Source organism: Mirounga leonina, unplaced genomic scaffold (genome assembly GCF_011800145.1).
Source record: "Mirounga leonina isolate KUSES-001 unplaced genomic scaffold, KU_Mleo_1.0 Mir_115, whole genome shotgun sequence".
Classification (NCBI taxonomy): Eukaryota; Metazoa; Chordata; class Mammalia; order Carnivora; family Phocidae; genus Mirounga; species Mirounga leonina.
In genome coordinates, this window is record NW_023270268.1 from 98,832,156 (window position 1) to 98,857,424 (window position 25,269).

The following is a 25,269-nucleotide window of genomic DNA, read 5'->3' on the forward strand; positions in this document are numbered from 1 at the left end:
TTAGATTGGCAACAGACCTATGCACAGAGACCTGGCAGGCGAGAAAGGACTGGGATGATATATTCAGAGCACTAAACAAGAAAAATATGCAGCCAAGAATACTATATCCAGCTAGGCTGTCATTGAAAATTGAAGGAGAGATAAAAAGATTCCAGGACAAACAAAGGAATTTGCAAACACGAAACCAACCCTACAAGAAATATTGAAAGGGGTCCTTTAAGCAAAGGGAGAGACTAAAAGCAACATAGACCAGAAAGGAACACAGACAATATACAGTAACAGTCACCTTACAGGCAATACAATGGCACTAAATTCATATCTTTCAATAGTTACCCTGAATGTAAATGGGTTAAATGCCCCAATCAAAAGACATAGGCTATCAGATTGGATTAAAAAACAAGACCCATCAATATGCTGTCTGCAAGAGACTCATTTTAGACCCAAAGACACCTCCAGATTGAAAGTGAGGGGGTAGAAAACCATTTACCATGCTAATGGACACCAAAAGAAAGCTGGGGTGGCAATCCTTGTATCAGACAAATTAGATTTTAAACCAAAGACTATAATAAGAGATGAGGAAGGACACTATATCCTACTTAAAGGGTCTATCCAACAAGAAGATCTAACAATTGTAAATATCTATGCCCCTAACATGGGAGCAGCCGATTATATAAGCCAATTAATAACAAAAGCAAAGAAACACATAGACAATAATACAATAATAGTGGGGGACTTTAACACCCCCTCACTGAAATGGACAGATCATCTAAGCAAAAGATCAACAAGGAAATAAAGACCTTAAATGACACACTGGACCAAATGGACTTCACAGATATATTCAGAACATTCCATCCCAAAGCAACAGAATACACATCCTTCTCCAGTGCCCATGGAACATTCTCCAGAATAGGTCACATCCTAGGTCACAAATCAGGTCTCAGCCGGTACCAAAAGATTGGGATCATTCCCTGCATGTTTTCAGACCACAGTGCTTTGAAACCAGGACTCAATCACAAGAGGAAAGTGGGAAAGAACTCAAATACATGGAGGCTAAAGAGCATCCTACTAAAGAATGAATGGGTCAACCAGGAAATTAAAGAAGAATTTTAAAAATTCATGGAAACCAATGAAAATGAAAACAAAACTGTTCAAAATCTTTGGGATGCAGCAAAGGCAGTCCTAAGAGGAAAGTATATAGCAATACAAGCCTTTCTCAAGAAACAAGAAAGGTCTCAAATACACAACCTAACCCTACATCTAAAGGAGCTGGAGAAAGAACAGCAAATAAAGCCTAAACCCAGCAGGAGAAGAGAAATAATAAAGATCTGGGCAGAAATCAATGAAATAGAAACCAAAAGAACAGTAGAACAGATCAACAAAACTGGAACTTGTTCTTTGAAAGAATTAACAAGATTGATAAACCCCTGGCCAGACTTATCAAAAAGAAAAGAGAAATGACCCAAATCAACAAAATCATGAATGAAAGAGGAGAGATCACAAACAGCACCAAAGAAATACAAACAATAATAAGAACATATTATGAGCAACTATATGCCAGCAAATTAGATAACCTGGAAGAAATGGATGCATTCCTAGAGATGTATCAACTACCAAAACTGAACCAGGAAGAAATAGAAAACCTGAACAGACCTATAACCACTAAGGAAATTGAAGCAGTCATCAAAAATCTCCCAAGAAACAAAAGCCCAGGGCCAGATGGCTTCCCAGGGGAATTCTACCAAACATTTCAAGAAGAATTAATACCTATTCTTCTGAAACTGTTCCAAAAAATAGAAATGAAAGGAAAACTTCCAAACTTGTTTTATGAGGCCACCATTACCTTGATCCCAAAACCAGACAAAAACCCCATCAAAAAGGAGAATTACAGACCAATATCCTTGATGAACATGGATGCAAAAATTCTCACCAAAATACTAGCCAATAGGATCCAACAGTACATTAAAAGGATTATTCACCACGACCAAGTGGGATTTATTCCTGGGCTGCAAGGTTGGTTCGACATCCACAATTTGATCAATGTGATACAATACACTAATAAAAGAAAGAACAAGAACCATATGATCCTCTCAATAGATGCAGAAAAAGCATTTGACAAAGTACAGCATCCTTTCTTGATCAAAACTCTTCAGAGTGTAGGGATAGAGGGTACATACCTCAATATCATAAAAGCCATCTATGAAAAACCCACAGCAAATATCATTCTCAATGGGGAAAAACCGAGAGCTTTCCGCCTAAGGTCAGGAACACGGCAGGGATGTCCACGATCACCACTGCTATTCAACACAGTATTAGAAGTCCTAGCCATAGCAATCAGACAACAAAAAGAAATAAAAGGCATCCAAATCGGCAAAGAAGAAGTCAAACTCTCACTCTTTGCAGATGATACGATACTTTATGTGGAAAACCCAAAAGACTCCACCCCAAAACTGCTAGAACTCATACAGGAATTCAGTAAGGTGGCAGGATATAAAATCAATGCACAGAAATCAGTGGCATTCCTATACACCAACAACAAGACAGAAGAAAGAGAAATTAAGGAGTCGATCCCACTTACAATTGCACCCAAAACAGAATAGAGAGCCCAGAAATGGACCCTCAACTCTATGATCAACTAATCTTCAACAAAATAGGAAAAAATGTCCAATGGAAAAAAGACAGTCTCTTCAACAAATGGTGTTGGGAAAATTGGACAGCCACATGCAGAAGAATGAAACTGGACCATTTCCTTACACCACACACAAAAATAGACTCAAAATGGTTGAAAGACCTACAAGAGAGACAGGATTCCATCAAAATCCTAAAGGAGAACACAGGCAGCAAACTCTTTGACCTCAGCCACAGCAACTTCTTCCTAGAAACGTCGCAAAAGGCAAGGGAAGCAAGGGCAAAAATGAATTATTGGGACTTCATCAAGATAAAAAGCTTTTGCACAGCAAAAGAAACAGTCAACAAAACCAAAAGACAACTGACAGAATGGGAGAAGATATTTGCAAATGTCATATCAGATAAAGGGCTAGTATCCAAAAGCTATAAAGAACTTCTTAAGGTCAACACCCAAAGAACAAATGATCCAATCAAGAAATGGGCAGAAGACATGAACAGACATTTCTGCAAAGAAGACATCCAAATGGACAACAAACACATGAAAAAGTGCTCAGCATGGGGCGCCTCGGTGGCTCAGTCGTTAAGCGTCTGCCTTCAGCTCAGGTCATGATCCCAGGGTCCTGGGATTGAGCCCTGCATCAGGCTCCCTGCTCCGTGGGGAAGCCTGCTTCTCCCTCTCCCACTTCCCCTGCTTGTGTTCCCCTCTCTTGCTGTCTCTCTCTCTGTCAAATAAATAAATAAAATCTTTAAAAAAAAAAAAGTGCTCAGCATCGCTCAACATCAGGGAGATACAAATCAAAACCTCAATGAAATATCACCTCTCACCAGTCAGAATGGCTAAAATTAACAAGTCAGGAAATGATAAATGTTGGTGGGGATGTGGAGAAAGGGGACCCTCCTACACTGTTGGTGGGAATGCAAGCTGGTACAGCCACTCTGGGAAACAGTATGGAGGTTCCTCAAAAAGTTGAAAATAGAGCTACCATATGTTCCAGCAATTGCACTACTGGGTATTCACCCCAAAGATACAAATGTAGGGATCCGAAGGGGCACATGCACCCTGATGTTTATAGCAGCAATGTCCACAATAGCCAAACTGTGGAAAGAGCCAAGCTGTCCATCGACAGATGAATGGATAAAGAAGATGTGGTATATATATATCCAATGGAGTATTATGCAGCCATCAAAAGGAATGAAATCTTGCCATCTGCAATGACGTGGATGGAACTGGAGGGTGTTATGCTGAGCAAAATAAGTCAATCAGAGAAAGACATGTATCATATGACCTCACTGATACGAGGAATTCTTAATCTCAGGAAACAAACTGAAGGTTGCTGGAGTGGTGGGGGCTGGGAGGGATGGGGTGGCTGGGTGATAGACATTGGGGAGGGTATGTGCTATGGTGAGCGCTGTGAATTGTGCAAGACTGTTGAATCACAGATCTGTACCTCTGAAACAAATAATGCAATATATGTTAAAAAAAAAAAAAGAAGAAGAAGATAGTGGGAGGGGAAGAATGAAGGGGGGGAAATTGGAGGGGGAGATGAACCATGAGAGACGATGGACTCTGAGAAACAAACTGAGGGTTCAAGAGGGGAGGAGGGTGGGAGGGTGGATTAGCCTGGTGATGGGTATTAAAGAGGGCACGTTCTGCATGGAGCACTGGGTGTTATACGCAAACAATGAATCATGGAACACTACATCAAAAACTAATGATGTAATGTATGGTGATTAACATAACAATAAAAAATTTAAAAACTATGAAAGAAAAAGCAGCCCACTAAAATTTGCTGCATTCAGTGAAACTATCCTTCAAAAGTAAAAATGAAAAAAAAAACAGGATTTATTGCAGGTAGATTTGTCTTATAGGAAATTCTAAAGTTCTTTAGGCTAAAAGGAAATGATACCAAATAGTAACTTCACTCCATGAGGTAGAATGAAGAGCACAGGAAATGGTAAACATATGGGTAAATATAAAAGATTACATATACAGTTCTCTCTCTTTTTTTCTCTTAATTTCTTTAAGAACAGAAATTTTTAATCCATTAATTTTAGCATTGTTCTGTTGGGTTTATTTTATAAATATATAATATATATAACATGTATATTATATATATCTCTTTGACAGTAATAATGAAAGGAAAATATATGCTGGAAGAAGTTGCAAAAAGAGAGAGAAAAAGAGACAGAGAGAGAGAGAGAGAAAATAAACATAGAAACAGACATCAGAATGATCCTGACATTGAAGTTATCCAATAAGAATATTAAAATAGCTCTTTTTAGTATATCCAAGAATAGAGAAAAAGATGAAGGGAGTAAATGAAAAGATGGACAATTTCACCAAAGAATAAAAAATCTACCAAAAACAATAACTAAAAATATAAGATCAGAAATTAAGAACTAATTTGATTGGGTTGAAAACTTAATTGGACAGCACAAAAAATAAGATTTGTGAATTGGAGTATAGGTCAATAGAAAATTTCTAAACTAAACTACAGAAAGGAAAAACAGAGAAGATATAGAAAAAAGCATTAGAGATATACAAAAGCAGAAACTTAGGCACATTTGTAAATACTTGAAATCTGGCATCACAAATTTAAATGCTAATAAAAACCCATGCAAGTGTTAGAAATAACATGAGTGAATTTCTATATAATCTGAGAATGGGGAAAACTTTTTCCATAAAAGTAAGAATTACACTGCATTGGAAACAATATCAGAAGCAAGTAAGGACAGATGACAAACTGGGAAAATATTTGCAACTTACATCACAAAGGATTAATAGATTTTATACATGGGACATTTTCAGCATAACAAGGATAACAACCGTAATGAACTGAAATTCATCAATATGTTCAAATTCATATGAATTCATAATACTTACTACAAAATACTTTTTGGTCACCTTATAAGAGTGCTAGTGAACCAACTAATTTTTAAAACTGATAAATAAAGGGAAAGAATCAAGCATCTGTTTGTTTTTCTTATACAAACTGTACATCTAATAAATAATTGGTTCATGAGAGGAGATTTCTCTATAAGACTTCAGGTAATAAATAAAAGAATGATAGAATTTGAGCATCATTCTTTGTCAAACCACAAAGAATTAATGGATCTAGGCAATACTTATCAATGGTGCTTAACATCCAGATATTATGTACCTTTGATGTAACTATGCAATATCATCTATGAAATACTAAAAAATAAAAACAAAATGTTAATGTGATCAAATCTCTATACCTAACTAAATAGTGAGAGGGGAACATGGAGATACCAAGGGATATAGGAGCAAAATCCAGGCTGTGGGTAATTTTACAGGATAAAGAGCCAAATTTATTTAACAAATATTTTGGAAGAGAAAAATAAGAAATATAAAACAACCTTCAGATTAAAAGAGAGTTTTGGGGCGTCCGGCTCTCTGCTCAGCGGGGAGTCTGCTTCTCCCTCTCCCTCTGCCCCTCCCCTCCCCACACTCATCTCTTTCTCTCTCTCTCTCTCTCAAATAAATAAATAAAATCTTAAAAAAAATAGAGTTTTCCAATGATCACAATACTTGGAGTTTATTCGAATCCAGTTTAAGTAACCAAAATATAAAAATAACAACTATAAGGCCAACTGGATATTTCATGGTATTAAGAATTTACTAGTTATTTTTAGTTCTGATAGTGATATCATGGCTATATATATATATATATATACACACACACACATATATATACACACATCATCTTTAGCTTTTAAAGAATCATTCTAAAATAAGTAAGATATTTTGGAATTGTTTAATCTGGGAGGTGGTAGTTGCTAAGGGTTTAAATGAAACAAGACTGTGAGTTAATAATGATTGAAGTTGCATGTTCACTACATGGGAGCTCATTATACTATTCTATATAATTTTGCATGTTTGAAATTTTCCACAATTAGAGGTTTTAAAATCTTTTCATGAATCATCTGAAATCATCTCGAGTATTGCCAGCTTTATGTAACACAGTTTGAGAAAAACTAATCCCTCTCTCTCCAGATTCACTGCTATTATCCTCTAATCCGGGGACTGTAAAACTCTGGCCTGTGGGTCGAATCTGGCGGCTATTTTTGTAAATCAGGTCCTACGGGAACACAGCCAGGCCCCTTCGCTTACATACTATCTAGAGGTGCTTTCATGCTACAGCAGAGTCGAACGGTTTTGACAAAGGCTGTACAGGCTGTATGGTCAAAGCCTAAAATATCTGCGATGCGGTCTGTCAGGGTTGCCAGCTCCAACTCTGATGCCCCAGTCCTCATCCATTGTTCTCGGAAGATCTCGGTATCCAGATTGCAATCCGGATACAATCCCGAGCGCTTTCAGTTACCATGGCGTTGCCCTATCCACTACCTGCCCCTCAGTCTGCCACTGTTACCCCACTGTCTCCACTCCATTTCTGCCGTCCACTTTCACGATCGTGTTTGGACCTTCTGTGCCACACGTAATTGCTCCACCTACAAAATCACTACGAACCTACAAACACTCCTGCTGGCTGTTTTGTGCAACTAATTTTGCCTCAACTGTTCTTTGTCCTCAGTGAGTCTTTAAATGAGTTGATCTCTACTTTCTCCCAATCCATCAGCTTTCTTTGCTTTGCTTCCCTCATTACCTAGCTAAAGTTCTACAGTCCATCATTTCAGTAACATTCTTGCTAATATCCCAAATCCCTTGGCTCTTCCTGCCCCCCCCACACCCCCATCCCCCATTAATATAGAGGGAATCCAATAGTGAACTCCAACTATCTACTTTTTAATGCCCAGAACCAAGCAGCCAAGCACTACTGGTGAAAGCAAATTGTCTTCACTACAACTTCTTACCATACTCAAATGTATATTCAACACTAACTGAAAATTCAAATATATTTACCTAGTGAACTCATTTTCCCTCTATACATAGAAGCTATTTCAAACTTTCTTCAATCTCTTTTCTGAAGCCTCCTCCCTCTCTCTACCTAAAGATGACTTTGTTTCCTATTTTTTAATTAATTAATTTTTAAAGATTTATTTATTTATTTGAAAGTGAGAGAAAGAGAACAAGCAGGAGGGGCAGCGGGAGAGGGAGTATCCCAAGTGGACTCTGCACCAAACCAGAGCCGGATGCGGGGGCTCCATCTCATGACCCTGAGATCACAACCTGAGCCAAAACCAAGAGGTGGATGCTTAACCAACTGTGCCACACAGGTGCCCCATGTTTCCTATTTTAGAGAAAATAGAAAAGAGCATTGCCCTAGTCATATGCACTTATTCCAATTTCCTTCTCTCCTGTTATATAATTTTTGAAAACTGTCCTTTTGTCCAATTTCAGGATACCCATAGTACCAATGTTCTAGATCTCATTGCCCCTATATTCTCAGAAACCTTAGTTTATTTATTGTACCTTCTCTATGGTGTATTTAACTACTCTCTTTCAACTCTGACTTGGTTTTGAAGCTTAGCCAAGCATCTTGCATTAATTAAGACCACCCCACTACCTGCACAACACCGATGCAAACCCTCATTTGAGCACTCATACCCTTCCCCTTACTCCTGACGGATTTCTCAGAAGTTATGTCGACATTTGGTGTCTCCATTTCCTTGCCTCCTACTCACTCCTCTGCTCCCCCCGAGTCTGACTTCCATCTCTCTTCCGTGCCACAGCAACAGCTTCTGTTAAGGTGATCAATAACATCCTTTTCCTAAATACAATCCAATAACCATGTTGTCCTCTCAGAAACATCAAAATTGATAGCTACTCCTTTCACAAAATACTATCATTCTAGTTCTTTTGTGAGCCAACTTCTCTCCTGCTGACTCTTTCGTCTCTCTTCTAAATCCTTTGAAGATTTATCTTTTGCCATCTGTCTTAGTTGAAGGGTCACATCGCTTTTCTCACTGGATTTTCTCTGCCCACGTGATCTCTTCCACTCCCAAAACTTCAGTTAGCATACACTCATATAGCTCACCAATTTGTATCTTTAGCTTAAACCTCTCTTCTAGAACAGGAATTGTATATCTACCTATTTCCTTGACATCTCCTGAATGTGTCAACTTCCTGTCTAACTCGACATGTACAAAATAAAATTCAGTCAAACTCCAAACAATCCCTACACGATCGGGTTGTCCTCCAGTTCTTCCTAATACGATGAATAATTCCCCCATTTTTTTCTGTTCCACACATTTGAAACCAGAGCATCATTGTTGATACATGCTTTATACTGTGCCTCATTCCACATGTGCAGTCCATCACCAAATCCTGTAGGGTGAATCTCCTAATTTGAACACTCCTCCGCAGGTACCTCTGTGTCACTCTACTCAATGTTACTAGCATCTCTCACTTAGATTTCTGTCCTCTCTTAACTGATCTACATTATCCTCTCTACCTTTTCTCAATTCATTCTCTACACTTTTGCCACAAAGATCTTTTTGGAATGCAAAATTAAAAAAAAAAATCAACAACCACCTTCCAATTAGTTTCCACAGTTCTTAGGATAAAGATAAAATTTAACTGGACTACTCAATCTCTCTAGCCTCTTCTTCAAAGGCTTCCCTTTCAATCCTTTTGCTCAAGCCATAATACCTCTGAAAACCCCCCACAGTTGCAGTATCTCCTTACCACCACAGAGCCTTTACACATCCTGTTTTGTGTAAAGCTGTCTTCCCCATATTTACCTGGTTAACTCCTGCTCAAACATCACTTCCCCCAGGAAACCCTTCTTGATTTTCCTATTATATCCTCTCAAAACACTACCTTCTTACTGCAAGAGCACTTCTCACTGTTGCCATGTGGCCGCCCCCCCCCCTTTTTTTTGCTTATTTGGTTATTTTGTCTCTTCCCATAGGACTTTATGATTCCTGATGACAGAATCATGTCTGTATTGCATCCCTGGTGCCTAGCACCCATAAGCACTCAAAAATATTTTTTGGATAAAGATTGAATACAAGAATTTAAGAAGAGCTGGCATTTAAGTTCAAGAACAAACTATGCTATAAAAAGACACATAGATCAATGAAACAGAGAGCCCAGAAATAAACCTACATATAGGATCAATTAATTTATAACAATATTATTATGAAAGGAGCCACGAATATGCAATGGGGAAAGGATAGGCTCTTTGATAAATGATGTTGGGGAAACTGGATAGCTGTATGCAAAAGAATGAAACTGGACTCCTGTCTCCCACCATACATAAAGATCAAATCAAAATGGATTAAAACATAAAACCCCAAACTATAACACCTGTAAAAGAAAACATAGGGGCAATGATTTTTTGGCCTTGGCAATGGTTTTTTGGATTTGACACCAAAAGCAAAGGCAAAAAAAGCAAAAATAAGCAATGGGACTGCATCAAACTAAAAAGCTTCTTCCCAGCAAAGGAAAACATCAATAAAATGAAAAGGCAATCTATGGAATGGGAGAAAATATTTATAAATCACATATCTGATACGGGGTTAATATCCAAAATATACAAACAAGTCATACAACTCAACAACAACAACAAAACAATCTAATTTAAAAATGGCCAGAGAAATTGATTAGATATTTTTCCAGATAAGACATCCAAATATCCAATAGACAAGGAAAACTGCTCCCCCGCCCATCACTAATCATCAGGGAAATGCAAATCAAAACCACAATTAGATATCACCTCACACCTGTTAAAATGGCTATTATCAAAAAGATAAGATAACAAATATCTGGAAAAGATATGGAGAAAAGGTAGCACTTGTGCATTGTTGGTGGAAATGTAAATTGGTACAGCCACTCTGGAAAACAGTATGGAGGTCCTCAGAAAGTTAAAAATAGAACTATCAGGGCAGCTCAGTTAAGCTTCCCGCTCTTGGTTTTGGCTCAGGTCATGATCTCATGGGTGGTGGGATTGAGCCCAGGCTTGGGCTCCTCACTCAGCGAGGAGTCTGCTTAAAGATTCTCTCTTTCTCTCTCTCTCTCAAATAAATAAATAAAATCTTAAAAATAAAATAAAATAAATAAAATTAGAACTACCATATGATCCAGCATTTCCACTTCTGGGTATATATCTAAAGGAAATAAAATCACTATCTTGAAAAGATATATGCATCCCCATGTTCACTGCAGCACTATTTACAATAGCTAAGACATAGAAGCAACCCAAGTGTCCACTGATGGACGAATGGACAAAGAAAAGATTCTAATATATGAGGAAATATTATTCATTCATAAAAAAGAAGGAAATCCTGCCATTTGTGACAACATGGATGGACCTTGAGGGCATTACGCTACATTAACAAAGAAAGACAAATACTGTATGATTTCATTTATATGTGGAACTTGAAAAACAAAACAAAATGAACTCATAGATACAGAAAACAGGTTGGCGGTTGCCAGAGGTGGGCGTGGGGGTGAAATGGGTGAAGAGGGTCAAAAAGTACAAACTTCCAATTATAAGATAAATAAATTCTGGAGATAAAATATACAGTATGGTGACTAAAGTTAACAATACTGTATCATATGTTTGAAAGTTGCTAAGAGAGTAAATCTTAAAAGTTCTCATCACAAGAAAAAAATTTAACTCTGTGAGGTGATGGATATTAACTAAACTTATTGTGGTGATCATTTCACGATATATATAAGTATCAATCAACTGTTGTACACCTAAAACAATGTCATATGTCAGTTATATCTCAATAAAACTGGAAAAGAGTCAAAGAGCAAATTATGCCTCTAGACAGGGTAGTCAAATTATCAAGATTATATTATCCAGATATTATATTCTATTACTAGTAATATAATAGTTCTTTTATTATATTCTATACTACTTCTATTCTCCCTCCTCCTCCTCCTTGTATTACCATTACTTCTTCCCTTCCTATTGCTTCCAATAACAACATTAACAGCCCTCTGAGGCTTTTGTTATGATCTGGGAAATTAAAATCATGTTGCACTTTTATAACAGATATTAGTAACTTCAAATTTTAAAATACATCTGGCAGGATATAAAATCAATGCACAGAAATTAGTTGTATTTCTATACACCAACAAGACAGAAGAAAGAGAAATTAAGGAGTTGATCCCACTTACAATTGCACCCAAAACCATAAGATACCTAGGAATAAATCTAACCAAAGAGGCAAAGAATCTGTACTCACAAAACTATAGAATACTCATGAAAGAAATTGAGGAAGACACAAAGAAATGGAAAAATGTATCATGCTCATGGATTAGAAGAACAAATATTGTGAAAATGTCTATGCTACCTAGAGCAATCTACACATTTAATGAAATCCCTATCAAAATACCATCAACTTTTTTTTCACATAACAGGAACAAATAATCCTAATTTTTGTATGGAACCAGAAAAGACCCGAATAGCCAGAGGAATGTTGAAAAAGAAATGCAAAGCTGGTGGCATCACAATTCCAGACTTCCAGCTCTATTACAAAGCTGTCATCATCAAGACAGTATGGTACTGGCACAAAAACAGACACATCGATCAATGGAACAGAATAGAGAGCCCAGAAATGGACCCTCAACTCTATGATCAACTAATCTTCAACAAAACAGGAAAGAATGTCCAATGGAAAACAGACAGTCTCTTCAACAAATGGTGTTGGGAAAATTGGACAGCCACATGCAGAAGAATGAAACTGGACCATTTCCTTACACCACACACAAAAATAGACTCAAAATGGTTGAAAGACCTACAAGAGAGACAGGATTCCATCAAAATCCTAAAGGAGAACACAGGCAGCAACCTCTTTGACCTCAGCCGCAGCAACTTCTTCCTAGAAACATCACCAAAGACAAGGGAAGCAATGGCAAAAATGAATTATTGGGACTTCATCAAGATAAAAAGCTTTTGCACAGCAAAAGAAACAGTCAACAAAACCAAAAGACAACTGACAGAATGGGAGAAGATATTTGCAAATGTCATATCAGATAAAGGGCTAGTATCCAAAATCTACAAAGAACTTCTTAAGCTCAACACCCAAAGAACAACTAATCCAATCAAGAAATGGGCAGAAGACATGAACAGACATTTCTGCAAAGAAGACATCCAAATGGCCAAGAGACACATGAAAAAGTGCTCAGCATCACTTGGCATCAGGGAAATACAAATCAAAACCTCAATGAGATATCACCTGATACCAATCTAAAATTAACTAAAATTGGCTAAAATTAACAAGTCAGGAAATGACAGATGTTGGCGAGGATGTGGAGAAAGGGGAACCCTCCTACACTGTTGGTGGGAATGCAAGCTGGTGCAGCCACTCTGGAAAACAGCACGGAGGTTCCTCAAAAAGTTGAAAATAGAGCTACCATATGTTCCAGCAATTGCACTACTGGGTATTTACCCCAAAGATACAAATGTAGGGATCCGAAGGGGCACATGCACCCTGATGTTTATAGCAGCAATGTCCACAATAGCCAAACTGTGGAAAGAGCCAAGCTGTCCATCAACAGATGAATGGATAAAGAAGATGTGGTATATATATATATCCAATGGAATATTATGCAGCCATCAAAAGGAATGAAATCTTGCCATCTGCAATGACGTGGATGGAACTGGAGGGTGTTATGCTGAGCGAAATAAGTCAATCAGAGAAAGACATGTATCATATGACCTCACTGATATGAGGAATTCTTAATCTCAGGAAACAAACTGAGGGTTGCTGGAGTGATGGGGGCTGGGAGGGATGGGGTGGCTGAGTGATAGACATTGGGGAGGGTATGTGCTATGGTGAGCGCTGTGAATTGTGCAAGACTGTTGAATCACAGATCTGTACCTCTGAAACAAATAATGCAATATATGTTAAAAAAAAAAAAAGAAGAAGAAGACAGCAGGAGGGGAAGAATGAAGGGGGGGAAATTGGAGGGGGAGACGAACCATGAGAGACGATGGACTCTGAAAAACAAATTGAGGGTTCAAGAAGGGAGGGGGATGGGAGGGTGGATTAGCCTGGTGATGGGTATTAAAGAGGGCACGTTCTGCATGGAGCACTGGGTGTTATACGCAAACAATGAATCATGGAACACTACATCAAAAACTAATGATGTAATGTATGGTGATTAACATAATAATAAAAAATGTTAAATACATCAAAAATCATACAGTCTCAGGCACTTATATAAGAAAACAAAATCCAGGAAATCTGGATTAAATACAGCAACTAAGGGCTTAACTCAGAAAACTGCTTTTCTTGGGATAACTTGAAAGCTAACCCAGGAGGAAACCCTGTCAGGTGAAAATGAAAAAAAAGCAAATGCCCAACTGTTCATTGTAATTTCTACCCTCATCCACAGCCTCAGAGCACTAGCTCACACAAAGGAACAAAATATTGTAAAAAGAGAACAGAATCCATTCTCAGGCCTTCCAGGAACATGAGGACAGAATTTAGACATACACTGTTTTGTGGACAGGGAAGAGAATGGCTCAGAAGACAACAGAAAGGAGACAAGAGGTCCCAATGCCTGTGGTCCTTCAGATTTTCATATTTAGATTCTTCTACACCATCTCGATTTGCTTTTGTTCATGTGCTTCGTAAGTGTTCACACTTCGTGTGTGCTTTGCTTACCCAACCAGCTTATGAACACGAAGACCTCCAGGAATGTACAAGGGAAATGGCACAAGTGAGAGAAGTGAGTGAAGATCAAAGGAATACCGGGGAAAAGATGTGTCATTGGTGGGGATGTGACAGGGCTTTTGACTGGCAATTGACTCATCTGAGTTAAGTGTCTACCCCTTCACTCTCTACCAGGTTTACACTTTTGGTCACTCTGTAATGACTTTGTACTCAGTACACAATATCAGAACTATTTCTTTAACATTGAGGCTATTTTTTTTTTTTTTCCAATCTGGTCCAGCTGACCGACAGCAAAGAAGACTGGGAAATTTCCAACCACAAAGCGTGTAGACATGGCTTCTGCCTCTACAGAGATTTGCAGTTTTTAGTAGCTACAAATTTGGCTTCTTTGAGTTGCCCTTTATTTTAAGAAATATGCTTTACTTAAAGGCAACACCACTCTCCTTTCAGGGTAACATACTACCGCTTCTCCAGTTCTGTCCTCACGTTGAGCTATCCCATATCCCTTATTTCCTATAGGGTACATCAATCCATGTTGCCAATTCTTGATGGGGTGGGCTTTAGATCCTCAGAGATGCAATAGTACAGTTTATAGATTTAGGCAGAAGGTACAAAATCTTTATCTAAAGCCCAGGTCAATGTGTACTTGTACTAATGTATGTTCAATGTTCCATTGGGTTCTAAATTAGGCAAATATAAAAAGAGAGGGAGGAGAACCCATTTTAAATAAGAACTGATAAATAGAGTTCACTCATTATCGTTATTACTCTTCTTAATGAAAACTACCCTTTTCCAAACTCTGACTCTCTGGCAGGAACTATGCTAAGTGCTTTACACAAATTATCCCATTTAATCATCAAAATAATGGTACCTGTAAAGTCGGTACTATAATTATCCATATTTGTTATATAAGAAAACAAAGGCTTAGAGACTTGAAATAACTTGACAAAGATGATATATAGTAAACAACAGAGCCAACACTCAAATCCAGGCTACCTGACTCCAAAGTATGTGTAGCGAAGCATTGTTCTACACAGGTCTCCTCATTTCTGTTCCTTCAACCCCACCCCACGCCATCCCCAATTTGAACTCAAGTGTTTCTTTTTTCCTGGAAAACAGCAATGGGAATAGGGCATCGTAAAGTAGTGGTGGAGGAGCTCCTGGTTTCCAGGTGGACTGTTCCAACACCATGGTCTTATCTCTTGATAAGAAATGGAGATGAGGTAATAAATCCATCCCTGTTGCCTGTCCTGGGCAGTTCCGTGCTCAAGCCTCTTTTAGCACAGCCTTCATGAGTTAATTTTTGTTGTTTTTCCTCTTACATTACCAGGCCACTTTGCCCCTGCATTAAAGACATTTCATTTCCACTGCATTTTCCATTTGTTGGCTTTCATTTTCATTCTTTTCCATTAGTATAAATGGAAATCATTTACTGTAGGACCAACTAATTTAGGGTAGGCATTATTATCATCATTTTCCAGATGGGCTCAGAGAATGTACATGACAGGCCCTAGGTGAAATTTATTTCTGGCCAGAAAGGAGCTAGAACTTAAGCCTAGGATTCCTGCCTCCAAATGCAGCTCTCTAAGGCCCATATGTGTGAATGCTACATGTCCAGCAGCCTCCTTGGTACCTTTGCCTGCCCAATACTAAATACGCCATATATCCAAAGCCACTTGCATATATCCCCCCATAAACCTGCTCTGCTCGCTCTGCCTTCAGTGAATGGCACCTCCTCCCATGTCACCTTAAATTTTTTTCTCCCCTTCACTCATACTACCATTGTCCTATATCCATTCTATTAGCAAGTCACACCTATGTTATGCCCGAAGCGTTTGATTTGTCGTTTCTTTCCATGTCTACCCAAACTACCACTCTGTCTCCTCTGGGCTACTGGAACTGTCTCCTAGCTCGCACCCACCTTTTCCTTCCTGCCCATTTTTGTTCCATTCTCTACTGAAGCTGGCATGATCTTTTTCTGACACAAGTACAACTGGGCTATAAATGTCATGCCATCCTTTTGTTGCGAACACTTCAATGTCTTCCTACGGCTCTTAGATAAAAAGCAAACCTTCAAATATGGCTGACAAGATCTGACACAATCTGGTCCTTGCCATGTCTCCCACCTCCTCCCTTCACCTCTGCGCCGCAGCCTGCTGGCATCGTCCCATGTCCTCAAACACGACTAAGCCCCTCTCACAAGCTCTTCCCTCTCCCTGGATCACTCACAAACCTCCCAGCTCCTAAATGGTGTTAATGTCTACCCCTTCTTCAGACCTCCGCTCAGGTGTTGCCTTCTCAGGGTCAGTTTCCCTGGCCTCTATTACATGCTCTTTCAAGACCATTACCACTTATCCTTACCACTTATCACTGTTGCACTTTTACATTTATTTGTGGAATTATTTGATTAATTCCTGTCTTTCTTTCCAGGCAATACCTCTTTCTGTTCAACCTCTGTGTACTTAGCACCATGTCTAGCACATGGTTGGCTCAAAATACGTATCTGTCAAATGACTGAGAGCTGAATGAAAGGGTGTGCTCCTTTCCCTCTACAGTTATGCTTACCATTTGTCTGAATGAGTAGGTTGTAGATTTTAGTCCAAACACCCTCTGGATACAGAGTAAAGCCACACTCATACTTCCCAGTGAGTGAGGAGGACACGTTCTTTAAGTGCAGAATCCACGTTGACACATTTCTGGAAGTTTCTGTGAAAGTCACCAGTGACTCACAGGGACCACCATTAGCACAGTACAGGCCATACTGCGGATGATAAAGGGCAATCAGATCCAATTTATCAGTGACCTTGGACCATTGCATCTGCACCAAGAAGCCTTTCTTCCATGTTTGACAGGTTAGGTTGACATCAGAGCCGGGGAAAGCATAGATGTCTTCTGTATTGGATGTTTTCTCCCATACTCCTGAAAAGGAAGGACATGAGCCATTAGTTTACATGATTCATGTGGGATGACTCTTATTTAAAAACCTTGGTCACTTTGGTGAGATGAGGGAGCAACTGAGGAACTTTCTCTCTGGCTGCCTTACGTGTAGGAGGGAGCCTGTGCACAGTCCCAATAGAGAAGCAGAGACTCAGTACAAATGAGGAGGCATTTGCTTAAGGACACTAGAGAGATATTCCTCTCTTTGTCTGTTGGGCTGTCCAAAGGATAAGTACCTGTGAATCAAATTAAGCCTACCTAGAAACTGAAGCCCACCAGCAAACTTATTATGACAACTATTTTTACAATGACTATAACTGACTTTTTTTTTTGGTTTTATGAACCGACAGCTGCATATAACACACCAGTAATATTTTCTGAAACAGAAAAAATAACTGATATGTGTATAGCTGTTTTTAAAAATCTATGTTCACAAGAGGCTTTTTTATAGACTATTTTATTTAATCCTCCTCACATACCACAGAATGATGTTGTTAACATTCTATCAAAGAGGAAACTGACGCACAGCATGATTAAATGACTAGCTGCAAGTCACACCTCAGTAAAAGAACATGTACTTGGTTGCCTAAAGTCTGTGCTCTTTCTCTAACCTTCATTAACATCCAAACTGCCTCCCAAATTGGTTGAGAAGAGTAAGAAATTTGACATTCACTATGGAGCTCAAAAAGACCTTCGTGTCCATGCAGTTAGGGCTCCTAAGGGGAGGATGGGAGAAAATACCTGAGGTAGACTTTCCACTAAAGAAAAACTATGGTCACCATCGTCTATCATCAACACTTTGAACTATGAGACACAAAAGAAGAAGATTCTCTCCCATCATCTCTCTGACCACATGGTACAAGGCACTTAAAATATGTTAAGCATTGAGCCTTTGACATGCCTTCAATAGTGGAGGCCTCAATTTTCGCTTTAATGGAACACTGTTCCAGGAATGATATATTATTATGACAAGTACCACCGAAGCTCACAAAGGAAAAAGATAAAAAGATGACAAGCAACGGAGAAGAAACAAGGCTCTCTAAGGTACTTGACAAATGGGAATTATTACACTTTTATGGATTCAAAAGTTTGGGTAGGCAGAGGTTAGTACAGTTTAATGTCTCTCCCTGTACGCTTTCCTTCGCCTGGTAATATGCCTCTGATTCTATCCACAGCATTGGGTTCCAAAGCCTCCTTTAATTTAGAAATTCTCCTTAAAACCTTTGTAGCTCTATCTGTAAAGCATAGTTAATTCTTCAGACACTCAGGCTTCCTATAATTCCCCCAGGCTATGGAATGCAGAACTAATCTTTCCTCCCGCTATTTTTAAATAGGCCCTGAAGGCCCCGGTTGTAAGGCCCCTACTCTGTCTTCCAGGTCCATACCTACACATGCCTCATTAAAATTCAACATGTGTTCAACTCCCAAAGACATTCATATCTGGAGGAGTAATGCTTGTTATATACAAAAGAAAAAGGATGCTCGAGAGAGAAAAAGTTGAGCAAGGATCCCGCAGCACTGATGGGCTTTGTGATTTTTTTAGTATTCCGGAGTTGTTCTGACGACCATGTGGGGAGCATTTCATTTCCAAGAAGCACAATTTCCCAGTTACTCCAGAGATCCTCTTAGGAATGAAATGGGTGAAAATATCTCAGAGCAGTGGCACAAACCACTCATTCTCTTCTCGTTTTTAGTGTTCGTTAGTAATCATTTCTAGACTCTAACATCTCTCCGATAGCTGCCACTTAAATCTGTAACTGAAAACCTTAGCAACGATCTGCCTTCGGTGATCAATGTCAGCAGTAGTCACTCGCATTTTAAATGAACAGAGGCCCCCCCCCGCCCCTAAAGCTGCCGATTTGACAAGAGAAGACAACTGGAAGCCTTACCCCTGATGAAATGTATCTGGATGATGGAACAGACAGCACAGTAGGTCCATTTTTTCTCCATCGTCTCCTGAAGGCCTTACACCAGCATCTCCATAATCACGGAAGTCAACTGATGCCTTGAAGCAAACTCCAGCTACCCTATTTGTGCAGAAAAACCCCAAACCTACTGCACGCCTGGGTCTGTTTATCACTTGGCAAGACCCCAGGAAATGAAACGTAGACAGGAAAGTAATGTGGTTCAGAGCTAAGTATAACCTTCACCAGAGCGATGTTGAAATTGTTCTCTGAAATTTTGTATATCACCTTCGTTAAAAGACTTCTCAGGATCCAAAGATTCTTCCTTCAGGATCTCTGTGTCAGTCATGCTGCTTCTAAAATCCAAACAAAGGGAATCATGCAGAGCGATTCATAATGTGCTTTTTATACATTTCTTTTCAAGAACACGAAGTCATTTAACAAATGTGAGCTTCGTGTCTTTCATAACAGTTTTTCTATTCACTTCTAAAATACGTTTTCCTTCCAGAATGGCTCCCGGGTGAAAGAACAAAGAATTAACACATTTAATTTTAATAAAATCTGAAAAGTAACGGAGGGTAAATCAGCTATCAAACCGAATTTTATTGTCACCCCTAATGCAGGAAAGCCCGCATTTCCTGGGCGGGGGTGGGGGCAGGGTGGTGTTGAGAAGGGAGGGCTCCTTTTCCACCCCCTGTCTGGGCTAGGCTGGAGGTCAGGCAGGGAAATCTCCCACCCTACCAGCCGGAGGATTTTTTTTTTTTCTGACACCAGAAGAACTTGCCTATGCCCCAGCCAAAAACCAGACAGAGTAATGCTGAAATAATCTGAATTCCAAAGGCAGAGAACCTCCTACTCCAGCCAGCTACCAGGCCTGTGATATCTGCCCCATTACTTCCATTTACAGAGGACTGAGACTGGGGTTTAGGGAAGCGACTCCTAGTATATGATGACTTCCCTGCCAGGTAAGATGTCACAAAGTGGTTTTCCAGCTTGAGATAAAATAACCTTCCAAACTTAAGAGAACAAGCATTAGGCTGAGGACTACAGCATAGGGTTGATGGACAAAGAATAAAACCAAATAAATAAATGTGTTTACAGGCAACCATATGAACAATTGGTGAAACATCCCATGACCCTAATTTCACTACTACCATCGAGGCAGCAGCCAGCAAGCCTGAAGACAAACAAGAAGGCTGAGCTGTATTCCTGAGGTGGTAGTTCTTTCGGGGTCACCGGGAGATAATTCTGGCCACGTTGTCATCACATATATTGTCATGACATCATGATATCCTGACCTATCATGCAGATACTGATCTGTCCCTGTATGAGGACTTGGGATTGGAATATGGATGATGCATAAGGCATCACCTTTGCCATTTAGAAGACCAGAATTTAGCTGGGGGAACAGAGATTTGCATGTGGTGAAACAGGGGTTCTATCCTGGATGTCCAGGCTACCCTCTACCCTCGACACCAGGCTACCCCCTGCGGCACCACTATGAACACCTGCCATGACAACTGTCATATCAATTCCTCACTACAAAGCTCATGATGTTTCTTGCAAAGGCCAAAAGATGGAGTTACTTATTTCCTGGCTCAGGGCTCCCCAGACCTTTAGTCCCATCCCCATCCCTACTTCCACACTTAGTTTCAGATCCCTGGGGGTGTTGGGTCAGGTGGTGTTGACAGGGATGCTTTCAGGGAGGCTGGGGAGTGCGAAGACTTAGACTGAAAGGAGACCTCACTGCTCTGACTGCCTTCGTCTCTTCCCCTTTACCCCTGGAAATTCTAGTAAATCACAGTGATGGAGAATAGTGGCAAACGTAGGCTAAGAGATCCTGATCAGCAGGTTGGTGTTCCCATTCCGCTGGGACACATGACAAGCCTGGGAAAGGATTTCAGTCACCTCACTCCACCTGTTCTATTAAGAGGATTTACCTACATGAAATCCATAAAAATCTAAACTTACCGAATTCTCTAAGAACAATAACTCCTCTTGAAGCAGTTAGTGGTCTCCTGTCTCCTAGTGCTTTAAACTAAAACATCTTTAAAAAAAAAAAAATCCCTTAAATTCAGAATAAGGGAAAACATCACTTATTTTCCAGAGCTACAGACACTTGGAATCCTTGCCTTCCATTGCGGTCGGGCTGCCCAAGGCACCCACTCAGGGGTTGCTGGGCAAACCTGCCCTCTCGGGGTGTGACTTAGAGCTTGGTTCGTGGGTTTTAGAGCTAGAAAGCTCGGTGACCCGGAGTCGTCAGATTTTACTCGTTTTCCTTTGGGTTTCACCCAGGCTCCAAGAGAAGAAAACATTTCAGATGCCCACAGAATATTAATGGAGCGCACCTGGTGTCCTACGGGCGGCAAGCCCCGCGCAACAAGCCCCACGCGACAGCCCCTCCATGGCCGCCTGCATGCAGCAGGTGGCAGCAACGCCCTGCGGACCGGCACTGCTCTCCCAGGTGATGGGACCTTCCCCCGCGGCTTTTCAATTCCAGTAACACTTTCTAAAGGCTCTTTGAGCGTGGGGATAGGCATTCTCTGTACTTAAAAATAACTCCTCTGTGGAAGTCTTGAAAATCTCTATTATCCTCCCTGCTCACCAAATCCCAATTGCACAGCATTTCTTCTGCCTCAGATTAGAGTCCGCTGCATATAAAGAAAAAACAGAAGCCGTCAGTTTCACACACAAAAAGAAATCTTGAACTTCTTGAACTTCAGAGGCAAATTCAATTATTTACAAAGAGAAGCAGGGGCACGCATGATTTCTGCTGGAGGCAAGCCGTAATTGTGTGTTTTGAGCAAACGTTTTAAATGCTTCATCTAAACACTGACCCTCAATGAGAAAAGGACATTTTCAGAAGTAGGAAGTTGAGCAAAAGGTAAACTTACTTTTGTGGTTTCCATAGAGGTTAACTCAGGTACTGATTTGTGTTGGGTTTTATTCTTTAATTATTATATATAAAAATTCAAATGTGGAGTGTTATACCTTTGTACATGTTTCTCTCCCCAAATGCTTAGAAAACATGCTGTTTTAAAGAGGGCACGTACTGAATGGAGCACTGGGTGTTATGCGCAAACAATGAATCATGGAACACTACATCAAAAACTAATGATGTAATGTATGGTGATTAACGTAACATAAAATTAAAAAAAAGAAAAATGCTGCTTAATGTTTCAATTAATCAAGAGATATTTATTGAGTGCCAACTCTTAAGGGATTACTGAAGAGGCGTAGTTTTAGGTGATTTTACTTATTTATTTTTGAGCAAGGGAGTGGGCATGCATACAAGCAGAGGGAGGGCCAGAGGGAGAGAAGAGAGAATCTCAAGCAGACCAGAGGCCAGTAAAGAGTCCTGTGCAGGGCTCGATCTCAGGACCCTGAGATCATGACCTGAGCTGAAATCAAGAGTCGGACTGACTAAGCCACTCAGGTGCACCAGTTTTAGGTGCTTTTAAAATGCAAATGAGAAAACACAACTCTTGTTCTTATGGCACGTATTATTTTGCTCAAGAGAAACATCCATGCACACCATAAAGGAGTCAAGAAACATAAGGCACAGAACTAAATGAGTAGGTAGCCCAGGATTTTAGGAAAGGAGGAGGTGTAGGGATCAAGTCAGTGGGGAACCTAAACTTGGCTTCATGTTGTAAAGGCGAGTCTGGTGGAAACCACAAGGTACATCATTCCAGGCAGAGGAAACAGTAAGAGCCATCAGTTGGAACTGCTGAAGTTCAAGGCCAACTCAGTGAGTCAGTTGTTATCATGGAACAGAGGCTTTATGGAGGTGCTTGGAGCCAGACAAAGCTGTCCAAGGGGTGAGATTAGATTATGGAGGGCTTTGAATTCTGAGCTATAGATTTTTTCTTCATGTCAGAGAGAGTTACAGGTTTTCAACAAAAGAGTAACATATATAAAATAACATCTTAGAAAGACAAATTGGGTGGACTTGTGAATAAAATAAGGTGGAGGAAAGAGAGGAGGAAGACCTGTTTGGGGTCTTATATTTCCTTAAGCAGCAGAGGACAAGAGTCCACTGACTGGTTATGGCTGAGGGTGACGGTGGCATGGACGTTACAAAGAAAGGGGAGGTAAGGCTTGGTGTCCAACTGGACATGGAGTCAAAATCTGCTGGAAAGTTTCATGCATCAGAATGAGGAGAAAAGAAAAACTGTAGTAGATGTAAGGGCTGTAAAACCACGAAGAAGTGTCATGGATTAAGTGTAATGAGTCCCTGCTGGAAGAACCGCCCTACCCAAGGAGCAGTTGGCAAGGGATCACTGGACTTTGGATGGAAAGGGAGGTTTAGCCTGTTAGGGTACAGGTAGAGGCCCTGCCTTCATGAGAATCAAGTTCCCCTTTTCGGTTTTCACTCAGATTTTATGAGATTTAAGAATTACCCTCTAATGGGAGAGAAAGAATTTCATGACACTTGCAGCAGATAGCAATCTATTTTATCACCATCATTTCCACCATGCTCAATGCCATCCATTAAAGACTGATTTTAATGTAATACATTTTTCCAGTGACAACATCAATATCTGTTCATTACCAGAATGCATTTATAAAAGGTTAACAAAGAAAATAAAAATCAGCTGGAATCCTAACCACCCACAGATAACCAGTACTTCTATTTTGTCTTACATCTCTTTGGACTTTTACATAAATATGTATGAATGAGGAAAATTGATTTTTATTGTGTTTACTACATGCGCTCCAGCCTGTCCCTTTTGTTTTACTTCATAATATATTGCAGACATATACACGTTATAAAACAAAGATAAACTTCCTTCTTTTGAAGTAGTTGCGTGGTATTTTATTGTATAGATGTATAAAACATAATTTTTAAGTAAAATAATTATAAAATATCTACCTAATGTTTTACTTTAAGAATTAGGATTTAAAAATTCAATTGAATAATTATAGTTAGTAACCTTTGAACATTTTTCGGTGGCAAGCTAAAATGAGGAAAGAGAAAAAGAGCGACCGACAGGAGAGAGAGCTTGGTTTTGCCAAAGCCCTGGGAAGCTAATGCTAGCTCATTCATAATTAAATAATGTTGATTTTTGCAGGAATATATTTTAAAAACTATTAAGATTACTAGGATTAATATAGAATAAAAGAAATCTTCTAGAGTCTATATTTTACCCAGTTTCAAAACATTGAAATTTATTTAAAACGTCTCTTCACATGCAATGGGGGAAAAAAAAGTACCACCTGAAAAACTGAGAAGTGTTCCAATTGATTTTAGAGCTTAAAAAAAGATAGTATAGAGCCAAATCACATACCGTGATCCAAATATATTCTTAACCACATTGTGTTTTTACAACTATAGATTCACATACAGATGCTGTGTTTCTACACTTGGTGAAAACAATAGACTAAGTCACGTCCACCAAGGACTGGATCTGACCTTTTGCTAGTAATCCGTCCCACCAATGATTTCCTTTTAAATGGAGTTCTGAGTTTGAGAGCGAGAGCAAGAGCCAGAGCCAGTGAGCGAGAGAGAAAGGCAGACAGAGGATAGAGGCCACTTTGGTATTTGCTATTTTTTTTGTAATGGTATGTTTCAAAACAACCTCAGTTAGGTAATGTTATCAGGAAATAGGAGATTGTGATTAATAGCATTTCCTGGGTAACTGAGAGCTAAATCAAATTCTTTTCTTGGGGCAAGAAGAATTGTCATGGGAAGGTTAAGTGAGAAAGAAAGTCCTCATGCTGAACATCTCTTAAAAATGTATTATTTCACATTTCTGGCTCAATGAAAACCTTGTAATAAACATTACTTCAGTGTTTGTGGTGATTAAGGATCTTACAGGGACCACAGACATTCTTTTGAACTTCAGACCCCAGACTGGTCTAAGAATATAGAGGATTGTTGTGAATAAAAACATGCTCCCCTTCTCCAAAAAAAGAGATCTAACTTTTGAAAAATTTGCCTTCTTTATGAAGAGTCAAAAACAGAGGCACGAGCATGCCCCAACACAAAGGTTGTCTGTTTTCTGCCCAAATCTTTAGAATGTTGGAGCTAGAAGGAACTGTACCAATTATCTAGTATAGACAGAGCTCTTCATTTTTCAGATGAAGAAACTGAGGCTCCAGAGGTAAGTGTCTTGCCCAGGATCAAAGAGTTTGTTGTAAAGAACCCTGTACTACTTGTTACACTGAGACACTGAGTCTTCTCTTACACTATTATTCAAAGTTCAGTATGCTCAACAGTTGAAACCAACCATTCTTCAAA

At 39.5% G+C, this 25,269-nt stretch overlaps 1 protein-coding gene across 2 annotated transcripts in view; it reads right to left on the reverse strand.

Annotated features, from left to right (window-relative positions):
* Window positions 1-19,370, reverse strand: part of CD96 (CD96 molecule) — an 89,942-nt gene extending 70,572 nt beyond the window's left edge. For both annotated transcript variants that reach the window (XM_035000203.1, XM_035000202.1), the window contains exons 1-2: window positions 19,011-19,370; window positions 16,750-17,103 (exon numbers count right to left, since the gene is read on the reverse strand). In XM_035000203.1, coding sequence (XP_034856094.1) covers window positions 16,750-17,103; window positions 19,011-19,071 — 415 coding nt within the window. In that variant the 5' untranslated portion in view covers window positions 19,072-19,370. The remainder of the gene's footprint in view (window positions 1-16,749; window positions 17,104-19,010) is intronic.
* Window positions 19,371-25,269: the final 5,899 nt, after the last annotated feature.